Source organism: Aythya fuligula, chromosome W, assembly GCF_009819795.1.
Source record: "Aythya fuligula isolate bAytFul2 chromosome W, bAytFul2.pri, whole genome shotgun sequence".
In the NCBI taxonomy this organism is placed as follows: domain Eukaryota; kingdom Metazoa; phylum Chordata; class Aves; order Anseriformes; family Anatidae; genus Aythya; species Aythya fuligula.
Window position 1 is genome coordinate 17950382 of NC_045594.1, and position 18820 is coordinate 17969201.

An 18820-nucleotide genomic window follows, 5' to 3' on the forward strand; every position below is an offset into this window, starting at 1 on the left:
TGGGAAGAATAGGATACATAAGGCCCGAAGGCTGAGTTGCTTGACAACTTAAAGCAAGACATATTGTTCCCACAACTAGCCCTGGAATTCTCTGGTGTTTGTAATCAGGAAAATGAATGGAAAAAGGAAACTGTTAAGTCATGGAAGATAAGGGAGCACTTCAACAAGGATTACCAATTCCAACTATGCTCCCCCAGACATGGACCTTAATAGTGATAGACTTAAAGGATTGTTTGTTCTGATTGTACATATGTATAGGCGTACATATGTATGGGCGTACTCGTGTTTAGTATGTAAAAGCAATGTTCTGTATATTTAGAAAGTTTGATGTTCGTGTGTGTGTGTTGGTAGAGCATAGACTCCCTGCGCACCCAGCACTGTTTACTTGCCTTTTATAAATATTACTAAATTCAGATTGAGTTGAGACTTCATTTATAACATTCTTCTACAGTGGGCATTTCTTCATTCTCCCAGTCCTGGCCTTTGCCTTGTGTGACTTGGGTGGTGTGGCTAGAGCACTTGTTGGTGAAGACTGAGGCTGTTTATGAAAACATTGAAGAGGACCAGTCCTAAAATGGAGCCCTGGGGAACTCCACTAGTGACTGGCTGCCAGCCTGATATAACCCTTTGAGCCAGACCTGTCATCTAATTGTTCACCCACTGTATTATGTATTAATCTAGCTGCATGCTAAACATTTTGTGCAGGAGGAAATGAGCTTGGCAAAGGAAGCAAAGAATAACAGGGAGGGATTCTATAGGTAAATTGCTCAGAAAAGAAAAGCCAAGGAGAGTGCACCCCCTCTGGTGGATGGGAAGGGTGAACTGGTAACTACAGACATGGAGAAGGCTGAGGTACTCAACAACTTCTTTGCTTCAGTCTTCACTGACAGTTAGGCTTCCCAAGTCTTTCATTTCCCTGAACCCGTAGATGGAGGCTGGGGGAGTGTGGTGGTTTTACTCAGGTGGGCAGCCGAGCTCCACCACAACCACTCTCTCACTCCCCCTCTCCTCAAAGAGGAAGGGGGAGAAAATACAACACAGAGAACTTGAGGTTTGAGATGAGAAAGGTTTAATTAAAGGGAAAGGGAATGGGGAGGAAAAACAGAAACAAAAGAAACAATCAGTCCACGCGGAAGCACAGAGAGAGAGAGAAAAAAAAATATTCTCTACTTCCCATCTGTAGTGGGTTTACGTGGCAAGGTTTTGGTAGCAGGGGGCCATAGGGGTGGTTTCTGTGAGAAAGATCTAGAAGCTGCCCCATGTTTGGGAAGGGCCCCATTGTTTTCCGGAGCTGAGCCAATAAGCGATGTTGTTTTGCGCCTCTGTGAGAGCATATTTAAGACAGGGAAAAAAACGCTGCGCCACACAGCAGCCGGGAGAGTCAAGGGAGTGAGAAAGCCTTGCAGGTGTCAAGGTCAGTGTAGAAGGAGGGGGAGAGGTGCTCCAGGCGCCGGAGCAGAAGTCCCCTGCGGCCTGTGGTGAGGACCATGGTGAAGCAGGATGTCCCCCTGCAGCCCATGGAGTACCACGGTGGAGCAGGGTTCCATGCTGCAGCCCGTGGAGGAGACCACGGTGGAGCAGGTGGCCCTGCACTGACGGAGGCTGCCGCCTGTGGAAGACCCCTGCCAGAGAAGATTCCGGGCCGGACCTGTAGCCCGTGGAGAGGAGACCACGCAGGAGCAGGTGACCTAGCAGGAGCTGCTGCCTGTGGGGGAGCCAGGTTGGAGCAGTTTTCTCCTGAGGGATGGACCCCGTGGTATGGACCCTTATCTGGAGCAGTTCTGGAAGAGCTGCTGCCTGTGGGAAGCCCACGCCGGATCAGTTCATCAAGGACTGCATCCCGTGGGTGGGACCCCACAGCACAGGGGACGAGAGTGACCGAGAAGGAGCGGCAGAGAAGAAGTGCTGTAGACTGACCATAACCCCCATTCCCCCGTTCCCCTGCGCTGCTCGGGGGGAGGAGGTAGAAGAGGGTGGATGGGGGGGAAGGTGCTTTTGTTTTTTTTTTTTTCCTTTGTTTTCTCACTTCTCTAGCTTGTTAGTAATAGGCAATAAATCTTACTATCTCCTTATGCCGAGTCTGTTTTGCCCGTTACAATAATTATTGTGTGATTTTCTCGTCCTTATCTCAACCCTTGAGCCCTTTTCACATATTTTCTCCCCATTCCTCTTTGAGGAGGGGGAGTGAGAGAGCGGCTGTGGTGGAGCTTGGCTGCCCACTCGAGTGGAACCACGACACCATCAACGAGCGGTGTTCGGCCAATTCCTGGGAAGCAGGGCCTCAAAATGCATAGTGGTTGTTCAGGAGGAACAGCCCCCTTCCCCATGAGAGCCCCCCTTTTTATTGCTGAGTGTGACATCATGTGTTATGGAATATCCCTTTGGTTGGTTTAGGTCAGCTGCCCAGGCAATGTCCCCTCCCCATCACTTGCCCACCCCCAGTCTGCTGGCTCTTGGGGTCTTGGAAGGAGTCCTGATGCTGTGCCAGCACTATGCAGCAATAGACGCAACACTGGAGTGATATCAGTGCTGTTCCAGCTACGAGTGCAGAGTACAGCACTGTGCGGGCTGCTGCAGGGAAAAGGTGACTCCAGCTCAGACCAACACAGGGAGCAAAGTCCCACCCACTGTAAGAGAAGAGCAGGTTCGAGACCACCTGATGAACCTAAACACATACAAGTCTATGGGCCCTGATGACATGCATCCCAGGGTCCTGAAGGAAGTCCATAGTGGCTGGAAAAAGCGAAACTTTGCTCCCATTTTTAAAAAGGGTAGAAAGGAGGACCAGGGAAACTACAGACTGGTGAGCCTCACCTATGTATCAATGACATAGACAGTTGGATCAAGTGCACCCTCAGCAGATTTGCAGATGACATGAAGTTGAGTAGTGTGGTTGATAGAAGAGAAGGAAGGGATGCCAGCCCTACTAACTACTGTGCAGAAATCCTTTTTCCCTCCTCTGAGAAAGGTACATCTCATCAGCCTCTGTGAGAAGAGTCTATGTTTGATAAGGGCCAGTTTCAGCCAGCTACAAAGGGACCTGCTGCTGCCCAGAGCCAAGCCAATAAGCAATGTTGTTTGTGTCTATGTGAGCTCATATTTAAGAAAGGGAAAAAAAATGTTGTGCAACAGCAGCTGGGAGAGTAATGAGTGGGAAACAGCCCTGCAGACAACAAGGTCAGTGAACAAGGAGGGAGAGGAGGTACAGCCCATGGTGTACCATGGTGGAACAGATTTCCACGCTGCAGCCCATGGAAAGCCCCTGCTGGAGCAGACTCCAGTCTGGACCTGTAGCTTGTGGAGAGGAGCCCATGCTGGAGCAGGTGATCTGGCAGGAGCTGTTGCCTGTGGGGGACCCATGTTGGAGTAGTTTGGTCCTGACAGATGGAGCCTGCGGTATGGACCGGTATTTGGAGCAGTTCTTGAAGAGCTTCCCCCTTCCTGGGGGAAGCCCACGTAAGACCAGTTTGGGAAAGACTGCATCCTGTGGGAGAGGCTCCATCCTGGAGCAGGGGAAGAGAGTGACCGTGAAGGAGCAGTAGAGACTAAGTGTTATGAACTGACCATAACCCACATTCCCTGCTCTGCTCAGGGGGAGGACATAGAAGAGGGTAGATGGGGGGAAAGTGTTTTTAGTTTTTTTTTTTTTTTTTCTTGTCTCTCTGTGCTCTAGCTTGTTAGTAATAGGTAATAAATTTCATTAATCTTCCTATGCTGAGTCTGTTTTGTCCATGATGATAATTGTTGAATGATCTCCCTGTCCTTATCCCAACCCTTGAGCCCTTTGTATCATATTTTCTCCCGCTTTCCCTTTGAGGAGGGGGAGTGAGAGAGTGGTTGTGGTGCAGCTCAGCTGCCCAGATAAGTAAAACCACCACAGTAGACCATTCCACGGTCAAGAAACTGGTGTCAATTCTGCCATTGACACCAGCCTTGGAGCCACGTATTGATCCCTTTTTTTTTTTTTATCAATTTCCTTTCAATATTGTACCCTTGTATTCGAAGGATAGAGGAAAGTAAGCGTTGATTTGTTGCTTCTATACATGTGCATACATTTACAGAACTGTTTTTTTTTTTTTTTCTAGGATCCTTCTGTTACACAAGTGACAAGAAATGTTCTTCCAGGACTAGATGAGTACAATCCATTCTCTGATTCAAGAATAGTAAGCACATTTATTTCTTAAGTATGCTGTTAATCTTTTTAGGTGTGGGGTATTGTTTTCAGAGGTTGGGACTGATGTTGTAAAATACGTGAAGGGTTAGCTAAAAAGGCTAGATAATCCCATAAAGTATTTGGAGGATGCAGTGGGTAGGTTGACTTAAGTGGCTCCCTGAAAGGGGCAGGGGGAGCAAAACAGAACTGAATTTTTCACCTGTTCAGTAAGACTTCTGGTAGTCTGTTCTTTACACTTTTTTAAATTTTCTATTCTTTAAAGCATGTTAATGTAGCATACTTCCTCAGTGTCTTGCTTTTGACTTCAATTTCACTTTGGAATGTCCTGTTCAGAGTAACAAAAACATTGAATTCAAGTAACAGTCCACAGGCTATGAATACTTGTGGTGTACTAAAAGGAATAATTTGTCTGAGAAACACAGTCAGGTTTTGCCTCTGTTTTGTGTAGTTTTAATTTACATTGTGCTCATTTGAGTTAAAAAATACAGGGAATAGAATAGGAAATAGCTGCTGTAACAGCATTTCTCAGTGGTTACTTTTAATATTGAAGATCTTGTACAAGATCTGCAAAATGTATGGATGATTACTGTTTGTCAGTATAATTTATAAACATTCAAATAGTATATTTTTCAAACGTAGGCTTATATTGGGGTATTCCATACCATCTGACGTCATGCTGAACAATATATAGGGGTGGCTAGCCAGGGTGGGGGGACCAGCTGCTCAGGGATAGGCTGGGCATCCATCAGCAGGTGGTGAGCAATTGCATTGTGCATCGCTTGTTTGTACACATTATTATTAGTAGTAGTATCATTATTATTATTATCATTTTCTTTTATTTTCTGTCCTAATAAACTGTTTTTATCTCAATCCAGAGGCTTTCATTTCTTTCTAATTCTCTGTCTCATCCTAGAGAGGGAGGGGGGAGGGTGAGCAAACGGCTGTGTGATGCTTAGCTGCCGGCTGGGTTAAACCACAACAGTCCTTTTGGTGCCCAACATGGGGTGCGAAGGGTTTTGATAATGACAGATCTGACCAGAGTGTGTTAAACCAAAATTGGTATAAGTATTCAATTTGCTTAATAGTTGCTAGTCACAGTGTTGATTGCTTTGATCTCAGGTCTGCTGTGCCTGTTTTCCAAATTGAGTTATATGGAATATTACTTACTGTATGTGCTCCCAGTCGTGCTGTTTATCCTTTCCGGGTGCTGGTTGAAGATTATTATTTTACTGTGCGGTGTAACACTGGCTTATGATATGATAAAATTGCTGGTCATGAGACTAACCTTGTATTTGTACTCAGCACTGTCATCGACTGTACTTCAGAAACCATATCTCAGAAACTGTTAACAATTACACCTTTTACCCTTTTATCTTGAGGGAGACAATCTATGGAGGGGACGAGGGAGATATTTTTTCCCACTTGTTCACTCTCCCTTTTTCCTTCACCCCCCTCTTCTCCTCCGGGCTAGTTACGATAGTTCTTCAAGATTTCGAATATCCTTGGGATGTTCACACCAGCATGTTGTTATTGTTATGTCTCCTGAATGCGCTTCAGGTTTTGTTTAAGATCAAACAACTACTTAGGAATGCCATCCAGAGATCTGTCCTGAGGCAGGACAGTTGTGAGTGTCAGGGAGTGTGGGAGGATATGGGCAGGTTTCTAGAGCAGTGGACACCTCCAGTGCTTTGGAAATTCACCCCTGAACAACTGCAAAATCCTAAAAAACTGGTAGAATGCTTGAAAAAGGGGTGTCATCACTCTGGCAATACCAGAGATACACAAATCACTGCAACGTCCTGGGGTCTGGCCTATGCCTATCGAGCTGCAATCGATGCCACTATAACCCTAGTGACAGACCCTGTGGCCCAACGGTCACTCTAACCCCTGCAGCCACTCCAGCCTCTGCAGCCACTCCAATCCCTGCAACCACTCCAGCCACTGCGGTCACTCCAACCCTTGTGTCGGACCCATCGGTCGTTCCAACCCCTGTGAGGGGCCCTGCGGCTCTTCCAACCCCTGTGACAGGCCTTTCGGCTGGGTCAGGGAAGTAGACTGTAGCAGTGCAAGTTGCCCCTGTAACCAAGATGAAACAATGGATGGGGAAGTCAGGTCATTTAGAAAGAAGAGGAACTCCTACTCAGACAGGGGAAGAAAAAGATGATGAGATAGGCTATTCTGCAGTGGCTGGGCCAAAACAGAAACGAGAAGAGGAAGATATCATAAGATCATCAATAACTATTTGAGGCCTATCCCAGCATGAGCTATGAGTTATACAAAAGGATTTTGGTTGTTGTCCAGGTGAGCACCTTTCACCTGACTGCTCCGGTGCTGGGATACCAGAGTGAATAGTCTAGAATTAGAGGGCAGGGAAGCCAGGCAGTTGGGATCCCTTTCTAGGGACACGGACATTGACAAAGCAATTGGAAATGGAGCACAAATCTTCACCCTCTGGAGGCGTTTCCTTTCAGACGTGAAGGAAAGGTATCCCTTCAAGGAAGATCTTGGATGTCATCAGGAAAATGGACCACCATGGAGAAGGGAATTAGCCATGTTGGAGGTGATTTATGATGACCTAGACAACAAACAGCTATCTAAAGATCCGAATGAAGTCAAGTGTACATGACCCATGTGGCAGAAGTTTGTACAGAGTGAACCGTCATCATATGCCAGCTCATTGGCAGTAATGGCCTCGAAAGACCATGAGGAACCCACAGCGGATGAACTGGCTAAACAACTCCAGCAGTACGAAGAAAGTCTCTCCTCTTCACTACAGACCTGCGTCTTGGTTGTGGAAAATCTCTTTCAAGAGTTACAACAAGTAAAAGAGAATACTTTGGAGAAACTTTCTGAAATTTCAAACCAACTTAGAGAGAATTTATCTTCCTCCCCACCTTTACGAACCAGTCTCTCAGCTATTAGGATTAAGTGTCCTTCTGGTCAAGGAAGACGATATAGTGGGTACACACCCCGTGCCACCCTGTGGTTTTACGAGACCATGGAGAGGACATGAGAAAATGGGATGGAAAATCTACCGCAACCCTAGAGGCACGTGAGGTTTTTTTTTTTTGCACGTGAGTTGCAAAAGAAAACAATTGGGAAAAAGGGATTTTCTGAAAAGTTTGCTGCTCCAACTTCCAGCAGGCAGTCCTTTAAACACAGAAACGAAGAAAATTCTGACCAGGATTAGGGGGGCCCTGCCTCCAGCCAGGGGGAAGAAAGGGACAATCAAGTTTATTGGACTGTGTGGATTCGATGGCCTGGTACGTCAGACGCACAGAAGTATAAGGCTTTAGTAGACACCAGTGCACAATGTACTCTAATGCCATCGAGCTATAAAGGGCCAGAGCCCATCTGTATTTGTGGAGTGACGGGGGGATCTCAGCAGTTGACTGTATTGGAGGCTGAAGTGAGTCTGACTGGGAATGAGTGGCAAAAGCACCACATTGTGACTGGCCCGGATGCTCCATGTATCCTTGGCATAGACTTAGAAGAGGATATTTCAAGGATGCAAAAGGGTTCTGGTGGGCTTTTGGCATACATGTAGCTTCCTTAGAGACAGAGGGCATTAAACAATTGTCTACCTTGCCCAGTCTCTCAGAGGACCCTTCTGTTGTGGGGTTGCTGAGGGTCGAAGAACAGCAAGTGCCAATTGCTACCACAACTGTGCACCGGCAGCAATATCACACCAACCGAGACTCCCTAATTCCCATCCATAAGCTAATTTGTCAATTGGAGATCTGAGGAGTGATCAGCAAGACTCATTTGCCTTTCAGTAGTCCCATATGGCCAGTGCGAAAGTTTAAGGGTGAGTAGAGACTAACAGTGGACTATCGTGGCCTGAATGAAGTCATGCCACTGTTGAGTACTGCCGTGCTGGACATGCTAGAACTACACTATGAACTGGAATCGAAAGCAGCCAAGTGGTACGCCACAACTGATATTGCTAATGGATTTTTATACATCTCTTTAGCAGCAGAGTGCAGGCCAGTTTGCTTTTACTTGGAGGAGTGTCCAGTACACTGGGAATCAACTGCCCCAGGGGTGGAAAAACAGCCCTACCATTTGCCATGGACTGATCTAGTCTGCGCTGGAACAGAGAGGACACTCCTGAACACCTGCAGTATATCAGTGACATTGTAGTGTGGGGTGACACAGCAGAGAAAGTTTTTGTGAAAGGGAAGAAAATAGCCTAAATCCTTTTGAAGGCTGGTTTTGCCATTAAATTAAGATACGGTCAAAGGACTTTCACAGGAGATCTGTTTTTTATGAATAAAATGGCAAGATGGACGCCGTCAAATCCGAATGGATGTGATCAACAAAATAACAGCTATGTCTCCACCAACTAGCAAAAAAGGAAACACAAACTTTCTTAAGTTTCATGGGGTTCTGGAGAATGCACATTGCAAATTACAGTCTGATTTTAAGCTGGCTCTACCAAGTAACCTGTAAGAAGAATGATTTCGAATGGAGACCCGAGGAATGATAAGATTTTGAACAAATTAAAGGGGAGATAGTTCATGCAGTAGCCCTTGGGCCAGTCCGAACAGGACCAGATGTAAAGAATGTGCTCTACACCACAGCCGGGGAGAATGGCCCCACCTGGAGCCTCTGGCAGAAAGAACCTGGGGAAACTCGAGGTCGACCCCTGGGGTTTTGGAGTCGGGGATACAGAAGATCTGAGGCCCGCTACACTCCAACAGAAAAAGAGATACTGGCAGCATATGAAGGAGTTCAATCTGCTTCGGAGATGGTCGGTACTGAAGCACAGCTTCTCCTGGCACCCTGTCTGCCAGTACTAGGCTGGATGTTCAAGGGAAGGGTCCCCTCTACACATCATGCAACTGATGCTACCTGGAGCAAGTGGGTTGCACTGATTACTCAGCGGGCTCGAATAGGAAACCCCAGTCACCCAAGAATCTTGGAAATTATTATGGACTGGCCAGAAGGCAAATATTTTGGGATATCATCATCAGAGGAGGTGGCTTGTGCTGAAGAAGCCCCACTGTACAACCAGTTACCAGAGAATGAGAAGAAATATGCCCTGTTCACTGATGGGTCCTGTCGTATTGTGGGGAAGCATCGGAGATGGAAGGCTGCTGTATGGAGTCCTACACGACGAGTTGCAGAAGCTGCTGAGGGAGAAAGTGAATCAAGTCAGTTTGCAGAAGTGAAGGCCATCCAGCTGGCTTTAGACATTGCTGAACGAGAAAAGTGGCCAGTTCTCTATCTCTACACTGATTCAGGGCAAATGCCCTGTGGGGGTGGTTACAGCAATGGAAGCAGAGCAACTGGCAGCGTAGGGGCAAACCCATCTGGGCTGCTGCATTGTGGCAAGATATTGCTGCCTGGGTGGAGAACCTGGCTGTAAAGGTACGCCACGTAGATGCTCATGAGCCCAAGAATCGGGCTACTGAAGAACATTAAAACAACCAGCAGGTGGATCAGGCTGCTAAGATTGAAGTGGCTCAGGTGGACCTGCACTGGCAACATAAAGGTGAATTATCTGTAGCTCGATGGGCCCATGACACCTCAGGCCATCAAGACAGGGATGCAACATAGAGATGGGCGCGTGATCAAGGGGTGGACCTGACCATAGACACTATAGCACAGGTTATTCATGATTGTGAAACATGTGCTGCAAACAAGCAAGCCAAGCAGTTAAAGCCTCTTTGGTATGGAGGATGATGGCTGCGGGGGGGGGGGGGCGTTCTTTTGCTCCCTGTCCCAGACTTCCACTTCAGGAGGCTGAGTACCCTGTGGATAACTGGTTGTCCTGGTTTCAGTTAGGACAGAGTTAATTTTCTTCCTAGTAGCTGGTAGAATGCTATGTTTTGGCTTAGGATGAGAAGAGCGCTGATAACACGCCGATGTTTTAATTGTTGCAGAGCAGTGCTTACACGAAGCCAAGGACGTCTCAGCTTCTTGCTCTGTCCTGCCAACGGGCAGGCTGGGGGTGCAGCAAGAGCTGGGAGGGGACGGACCCAGGACAGCTGACCCAAACTGGCCAAAGGGGTATTCCATACCATCTGACATCATGCTAAACAATATATAGGGGTGGCTAGCCGGGGGAGGGGGGCTGGATTGCTCAGGGTTAGGCTGGGCATCGGTCAGCGGGTGGTGAGCAATTGTATTCTGCATTGCTTGTTTCGCACACATTATTATTAATAGTACTATAATAATAATAATAATAATAATAATTATTATTATCCTGTCTTAATAAACTGTCTTTATCTCAACTCACGGGCTTCACTTTCCCATTTCTCTCCCCCATCCCAGAGAGGGAGGGGGGAGGGTGAGCGAACGGCTGTGTGGTGTTTAGCTGCCGGCCAGGTTAAACCATGACACTGGTCTGGCTAGTAAAGACAGATATAAAGAAGGCATTAAAATTTCAGCCTTTTCCTCAGTAGTCCTGTTTCATTGGCTCATTTTACGGCACGCAGGGACAGCCTGCTCCCGCAATTTTAAGTCTTCCTTCGTGAAGAGCGTACAGGCTTCCTGCCCTTCAGGACTGACTCCCAAGGGACCTCCCTACCAGTGTCCTGAACAGTTCAAAGTCTGAAGCCTCTCTGGTACGGTGGACAATGGCTGAAATATAAATATAGGGAGGCTTGGCAGATTGAGTATACTCACACTCTCTCAAACCCGCAACGGCAAGTGCCACGTACTTCCAATGGTGGAAGCAACCACCAGATAGCTGGAAACATATCCTGTGCCCCATGTCACCGCCCGGAACACTATCCTGGGCCTTGAAAAGCAAGTCTTATGTCGACAGGGCACCGCAGAAAGAATTGAATCAGACAAATGGGACCCATTTCTGAAAAAAACTTATAGACACTTGGGCCAAAGAACATGGTATTGAGTGTGTATATCACATCCCCTATCATGCACCAGCCTGTGGGAAAATCAAGCAATATAATGGACTGTTAAAGACTACACTGAAGGAGTGTGTGTTGGGACATTCAAACATTGGGATACACATTTGGCAAAGGCCACCTGGTTAGTCAATGCTAGGGGATCTGTCAACCAAACTAGCCCTGCCCAATCAAATCTTTTACCTACTATAGAAAGGGATTAAGATCATGTAGTACACAGAAAGAACATGCTGGGGAAGACAGTTTGGGTTATTACTGCCTCAGACAAAGGCAAATCCATCCATGGGATTGCTTTAGCTCAAGGACTTTAGTACATTTAGTGGGTAAAGCGGAAGGAAAGTCCAATGTGTACCTCAAGGAGATTTGATTTTTGGTGGGAATTGTCCATGATTTGAGTTTTATCATGTAATTGCTATAGAATACTGTATGTCATCACTACTACTGTTGCTATATATTGCCATATCAATGGTATTACTGTAAGAATGACCCAGATTAATAAAAAATGAATTTTGACAGAACCAGGCAAGCGCAGTGGTGATGGAACCGTAGCTGGCTTCAGCATGCAACAATCCAACACCACACACAATCTCTCCTGCCCTGAAGGACTGCGATGACATATGTAGCCCAAAGTCATATACTAAATAAACTCAACAGACTTTTTAGAGGGATGGCCCATAGACTAAGGGAATGGTATCTGTGTTTATATATCAAAGACAGGAAAGGTGGTGGATATTAATTGGCATGTATTGGAAAGCGTGGGACCTGAGCATGATGTAGAGGGTATGGTATAAGGGGTGGATATTGTCCTGGTTTCAGCTGGGACAGAGTTAATTTTCTTCCTATTAGCTGGTGTGGTGCTGTGTTTTGGATTTAGGATGAGAAGAATGCTGATAACACAGTGATGTTTTAATTGTTGCTAAGGTGTGCTACACTGAGTCGAGGACTTTTCAGTTTTTCATATCTCCCTCTCAGCAAGGAGACTGAGTGCACAAGAAGCTGGGAGGGGACAGAATCGGGACAGCTGACCCAAACTGGCCAAAAGGATATTACATACCATATGACATCATGCTGAACAATAAAAATGAGGGGAGTTGGCTTGGGGGGAGAGTGCTGTTGTAGAGCTTAGGGATATGGTTTAGTGGAGGGCTGTTAGCGTTAGGTTGGAGGTTGGACTCGATGACCTTGAGGTCTCTTCCAACCTAGAAAATTCTGTGATTCTGTGATTCTGTGATTCTGTTCAGGGTATGACTGGGCATTGGTCAGCATGTGGTCAGCAATTGTATTGTACATCACTTGTTTTGTATGATGTATTTTCTTTTATCATGATGATTATTATTTTCCCTTCATTTTCTATGCTATTAAACTGTCTTTATCTCAACACATGAGTTTTTAACCTTTTTTTTTTTTTTTTTTAGATTCCGTCCCTCATCCCGCAGTGGGGGGAGTGAGTGAACGGCTGCATGGTGCTTAGCTGCCTTCTGGGTTAAACCATGACATACTTTCCACAGATTGAACTGGCCATGTGACCATCCAGCTTCACCCACTTCTTTCCCGGCCTTTTCGCAAGACTGGTTGCCTGTTTTCCAGTGCCTCCACACACAGAGCACACAGAACCCGAGAGTGTCGTGGCTCAGAAACCCTGTCAGACACCCCCTGGGACCTCAGGAGCCTCACACTCTTCTCAGCACCCAGCAACCAACTGCTGCTGCTGCTGCCTTCTCTGCTGTTCTTAATCTATAGGAGGTAGTTTATAATACTTGTGGCTGTTGTACATGGAATTATGATCTTTGAGTAACAGCCTGGAAAAATAAACACATTAAAACAATATTCAACTCCCACCATTAAGGACAGATTGGAAAACTTATACTTCATTCCCCAGTATACACACTATGAAGGTAAGTCATTATGAAAACACAGTAGTGTACAAAAACATGCATGGTTCCTTCAGTGCTTAATAAAGAAATGCTACTATATTACAATAACTGTCTCTATCCTGTGAGGACAATGGCAGGAATACAACGTCTATTGGGATTTCATTCTTAATATAGCAGAAATCCTAGAGTGATAATCAACAAACATTTATACGTGAGAAGAATACAGAAATGCTGTCTGGATGTGCACTGATGGGATCAGGAAAGCCAAGGAACTGACAGAAGTAAAGTTGGTGGGGGATTGTCGTGGTTTAACCCGGCTGGCAGCTAAACACCACGCAGCCGTTCGCTCACCCTCCCCCCTCCCTCTCTGGGACGGGGGAGAGAAATGGAAAGTGAAGCCCGTGAGTTGAGATAAAGACAGTTTAATAAGACAGGAAAATAATAATAATAATAATAATAATGATGATACAATGGTGATAATACGAAAGTAATAATAGTATGTACAAACAAGTGATGCACAATGCAATTGCTCACCACCCGCTGACCGATGCCCAGCCTAACCCCGAGCAGTCCGGCCCCCTCCCCCCGGCTAGCCACCCCTATATATTGTTTAGCATGACGTCAGATGGTATGGAATACCCCTTTGGCTAGTTTGGGTCACCTGTCCTGGGTCTGTCCCCTCCCAGCTCTTACTGCACCCCCCAGCCTGCCCGTTGGCAGGACAGAGCAAAGGCTGAGATGTCCTTGGCTTAGTATAAGCACTGCTCTGCAACAATTAAAGCATCGGGGTGTTATCAGCACTCTTCTCATTCTAAGCCAAAACACAGCATTCCACCAGCTACTAGGAAGAAAATTAATTCTGTGCTAACTGAAACCAGGACAGGGATGCAAAGAATAACAAGAAGGGGTTCTACAGGTACATTGTTCAGAAAAGAAAGACTAAGGAGAGCGTACCGTGTCTGACAAATGAAGACAGAGAACTGGTAACAACAGATGTGGAGAAGGCAGAGGTACTTAAAAACTTCTTTGCTTCGGTCTTCACTAATCTTCAGGCTTCCCACATCTCTCGAGTCCTTGAACCTCTAGGCAGGGGCTGGGGGAGCATAGTCCCTCCCACTGTAAGTGAAGAGCAAGTTTGGGACCTCCTGACGCAACTTAACAACTACAACTTTTTTTTTCTCCTTTCTTGTGTTTTCAGAACTTCTGATCTTTGTTTTACTGTTCTCACACTGCTCATCCTGTTTTTCTCAAGCTTCTACCTTATTTTGGAACAGTGAGGCCTTCTACTGTCCACTTAACTACTTAGCATTTCTCCTTGTTATGACTACACAGCTACCTTTGAATACAGAAAATTAGTTCTCTACAGCAAAAACACAACTTAGTTTCTCACACACGCATTCCAGGAACCTCCTAGACTGCTTCCTCTGGGCTGTATTGTATTTCCCTGAACCCATAGATGGAGGCTGGGGGAGCAAAGTCCCACCCACTGTAAGTGAAGAGCAGGTTCAAGACCACCTAAACTAAACAGGTGTAAGTCTATGGGCTCTGATGACATGCATCCCAGGGTCCTGAGGTAATTGACTGATGTAGTTGCCAAGCCTCTCTCCATCATATATGAAAAATCATGGCAGTCAGGAGAAGTCCCTGGTGATTGGAAAAAGGGAAACATTGCTCCCATTTTTCAAAAGGGTAGAAAGGAGGACCTGGGGAACTACAGACCGGTGAGCCTCACCTCTGTGCCTGGGAACATCATAAAAAAAGATCCTCCTGGAGGCAATGTGAATGCACATGAAGGACAAAGATATGATCCAGGACACCAACATGGCGTTACCAAGGGCAAATCATGCCTGATCAGTCTGGTGGCCTTCTATGATGGAATGACTGCATCAGTTGACAAGGGAAGACTGACCAATGTCATCTACTTAGACTTCTGTAAGGCTTTTGACACAGTCCAACACGACATCCTAATCTCTAAATTGGAAAGATATGGCTTTGGAATGGCCACACCCAGGGAGTGGTGGTCAAGGGCTCTATGTCCAAAAGAAGGACTGTGATGAGCAGTGTCCCTCAGGGGTCTGTCTTGGGACCAGTGCTTTTCAATATCATCAGTGACATAGACAATAGGACTGAGTGCACCCTCAGCAAGTTTGTAAGTGACACTAAGCTGAGTGGTACAGTTAATACCAAAGAAGGAAGAGTTGCCACTCAAAGGGACCTGGACAGAGTAGAGAAGTGGGCCCATGTGAACCGAATGAGGTTCAACAAGTCCAAGTGCAGGGTGCTACACCTGGGTTGGGGCAATCCCAGACAAGGGTACAGACTGGGTGAAGAACTCATTGAAAGCAGCCCTGCAGAGAAGGACTTGGGGGTTCTGGTGGACAAAAAGGTCAACATGAGCCAGCAGTGTGCGCTTGCAGCCCAGAAGGCGAAGTGCATCCTGGGCACCATCACAAGAAAAGTGGCTAGCAAGGAGAGAGAGGTGATTGTCCCCCTCTACTCTGCCCTTGTGAAGCACCATGTGGAGTACTGCATCCAGGTTTGTGGCCCCCAGAACAAGAAAGATGTGGACCTCTTAGAGTGAGTCCAGAGGAGAGGCACAAAGATTACAGAATCACAGAATGACAGAATTGTCTAGGTTGGAAGAGACCTCAAGATCATCGAGTCCAACCTCTGACCTAACACTAACAAGTCCTTCACTAAACCATATCACTAAGTTCAACATCTAAACTTCTTTTAAAGACCACCAGGGATGGTGACTCCACCACTTCCCTGGGCAGCCCATTCCAATGCCTAACAACCCTCTCAGTAAAGAAGTTCTTCCTAATATCCAACCTAAAACTCCCCTGGTGCAACTTTAGCCCATTCCCCCTCATCCTCTCACCAGGCATGTGGGAGAATAGGCCTGGCTCTATCCTCATGACACTCACCCTTTACATATTTATAAACATTAATAAGGTCACCCCTCAGTCTCCTCCAAGCTAAAGAGACCCAGCTCCCTCAGCCTTTCCTTGTAAGGGAGATGCTCCACTCCCTTAATCATCCTTGTTGCTCTGAGCTGGACTCTCTCAAGGAGTTCCCTGTCCTTCTTGAACTGAGGGGCCCAGAACTGGACGCAATATTCCAGATGCGGTCTCACTAGGGCAGAGTAGAGGGGGAGGAGAACCTCTCCTGACCTAGTAATACACACCTCTTCTGATACACCCCGGGATGCCATTGGCCTTCTTGGCCACAAGGGCACAGTGCTGGCTCATGGTCATCCGGCTGTCCACCAGGACCCCCAGGTCCCTCTCCCCTTCACTGCTTTCCAGCAGGGCAGTCCCCAACTTATACCGGTGCCTGGAGTTGTTCTTGCCCAGATGCAGGACTCTACACTTGCCCTTATTATTTTTCATTAAGTTTCTCCCCGCCCAATTCTCCAACCTGTTGAGGTCCCGCTGGATGGCAGCACAGCCTTTCGGCATGTCAGCGACTCCTCCCACTTTATTGTCATCGGCAAACTTGCTGATGGCACACTCCATTGCCTCATCCAAGTCACTGATGAATATATTAAACAACACTGATCCCAGTACTGACCCTTGAGGGACTCCACTAGATACAGGCCTCCAACTCGACTGTCCCATTAACCACAACTCTCTGGCTTCTTTCCTTCAGCTAGTTCACAGTCCACCTCACTACCCGATCTTCCAGACCACACTTCCTCAGTTTAGCTGCGAGGATGTTGTGGGAGACGGTGTCAAAGGCTTTACTGAAATCAAGATAGACCACATCCACCGCCTTTCCATCATCTATCCACCCAGTTATATCCTCATAAAAGGCTATCAGGTTGGTCAAGTATGACTTCCCCTTGGTGAAGCCATGTTGACTGCCCCTAATGACCCTTTTATCTTTGATATGACTGGAGACAACGCCAAGGATAAATTGTTTCATCACCTTAGCAGGGATGGAGGAGAGGCTGACCGGTCTATAGTTACCTGGGTCCTCTTTCTTGCCCTTTCTGAAGACCAGAGTGACCGGAGGCCTCCAGTCCTCAGGCACCTCTCCCGATGCCCATGACTTACCAAAGAAGATAGAGAGTAGCCTAGCAATGACTTCACAGAATCACAGAATCACAGAATTGTCTAGGTTGGAAGAGACCTCAAGATCATCGAGTCCAACCTCTGACCTAACACTAACAGTCCTCCACTAAACCATATCGCTAAGTTCAACATCTAAACGTCTTTTAAAGACCTCCAGGGATGGTGACTCCACCACTTCCCTGGGCAGCCCATTCCAATGCCTAACAACCCTCTCAGTAAAGAAGTTCTTCCTAATATCCAACCTAAAACTCCCCTGGCGCAACTTTAGCCCGTTCTCCCTTGTCTTGTCACCAGGCACATGGGAGAATAGACCAACCCCCACCTCGCTACAGCCTCCTTTAATGTACTTATAAAGAGCGATAAGGTTGCCCCTGAGCCTTCTCTTCTCCAGGCTGAACAATCCCAGCTCCCTCAGCCACTTTTGTAAGACTTGTTCTTCAGACCTCTCACCAGCCTTGTTGCCCTTCTCTGGACTCTTTCGAGCACCTCGATGTCCTTCTTGTAGCGAGGGGCCCAAAAGTGAACACAGTACTCGAGGTGAGGCCTCGCCAGAGCCGAGTACAGAGGGAGAATCACTTCCCTAGACCAGCTGGCCACACTGCTTCTTATGCAAGCCAGGATGCTGTTGGCCTTCTTGGCCACCTGAGCACACTGCTGGCTCGTATTCAGCCGACTATCAACCAATACTCCCAGGTCCTTCTCTGCCAGGCAGCTCAAGGTAGACCACATCCACAGCCTTTCCCTCATCCACCAAGCGTGTCACTTTGTCACAGAAGGAGATCAGGTTCGTCAAGCAGGACCTGCCTTTCATAAACCCATGCTGACTGGGCCTGATCACCTAGTTGCCCTGTAAGTGCCATGTGATGACACTCAAGATAATCTGCTCCATGAGCTTCCCTGGCACTGAGGTTAAACTGACAGGCCTATAGTTCCCCGGGTCTGCCCTCCGGCCCTTCTTGTAGATGGGCTTCATGTTTGCTAGCTGCCAGTCAACTGGGTGTCCTGGTTTCAGTTAGCACAGAATTAATTTTCTTCCTAGTAGCTGGTGGAATGCTGTGTTTTGGCTTAGAATGAGAAGAGTGCTGATAACACCCCGATGCTTTAATTGTTGCAGAGCAGTGCTTATACTAAGCCAAGGACATCTCAGCCTTTGCTCTGTCCTGCCAACGGGCAGGCTGGGGGGTGCAGTAAGAGCTGGGAGGGGACAGACCCAGGACAGGTGACCCAAACTAGCCAAAGGGGTATTCCATACCATCTGACGTCATGCTAAACAATATATAGGGGTGGCTAGCCGGGGGGAGGGGGCCGGACTGCTCGGGGTTAGGCTGGGCATCGGTCAGCGGGTGGTGAGCAATTGCATTGTGCATCACTTGTTTGTACATACTATTATTACTTTCGTATTATCACCATTGTATCATCATTATTATTATTATTATTATTATTTTCCTGTCTTATTAAACTGTCTTTATCTCAACTCACGGGCTTCACTTTCCATTTCTCTCCCCCGTCCCAGAGAGGGAGGGGGGAGGGTGAGCGAACGGCTGCGTGGTGTTTAGCTGCCAGCCGGGTTAAACCACGACAGTCTTTTTGGCGCCCAACGTGGGGCTCGAAAGGTTGAGATAACGGCAGATCTGACCAGAGTGTGTTAAACTAAAATTGGTATAAGTATTAGACCTGCTTAATAGTCACTTGTCATAATGCTGATTGCTTTAATCTCAACTGTGCTGCGCCTGTTTTCCAAATTGAGTATTATAGCACGTTATTTTCCGTATTTGCTCTCTGTCATGTTGTTTATCCTCTCCGGGCCCTGGTTTCAGACCA

At 47.0% G+C, this 18820-nt stretch overlaps 1 protein-coding gene across 5 annotated transcripts in view; it reads left to right on the plus strand.

Annotated features, from left to right (window-relative positions):
* Positions 1–18820, plus strand: part of LOC116501393 (secretory carrier-associated membrane protein 1-like) — a 117740-nt gene that overhangs the window by 79706 nt on the left and 19214 nt on the right. For 4 of the 5 annotated variants that reach the window (XM_032206922.1, XM_032206921.1, XM_032206924.1 and 1 more), the window contains one exon: positions 4086–4163. In XM_032206922.1, the coding sequence (XP_032062813.1) occupies positions 4086–4163 (78 nt within the window). Of the gene's footprint in view, positions 1–4085; positions 4164–12854; positions 12945–18820 lie in introns of those variants that run through there. The other variant, XM_032206925.1, reaches the window with a different exon arrangement.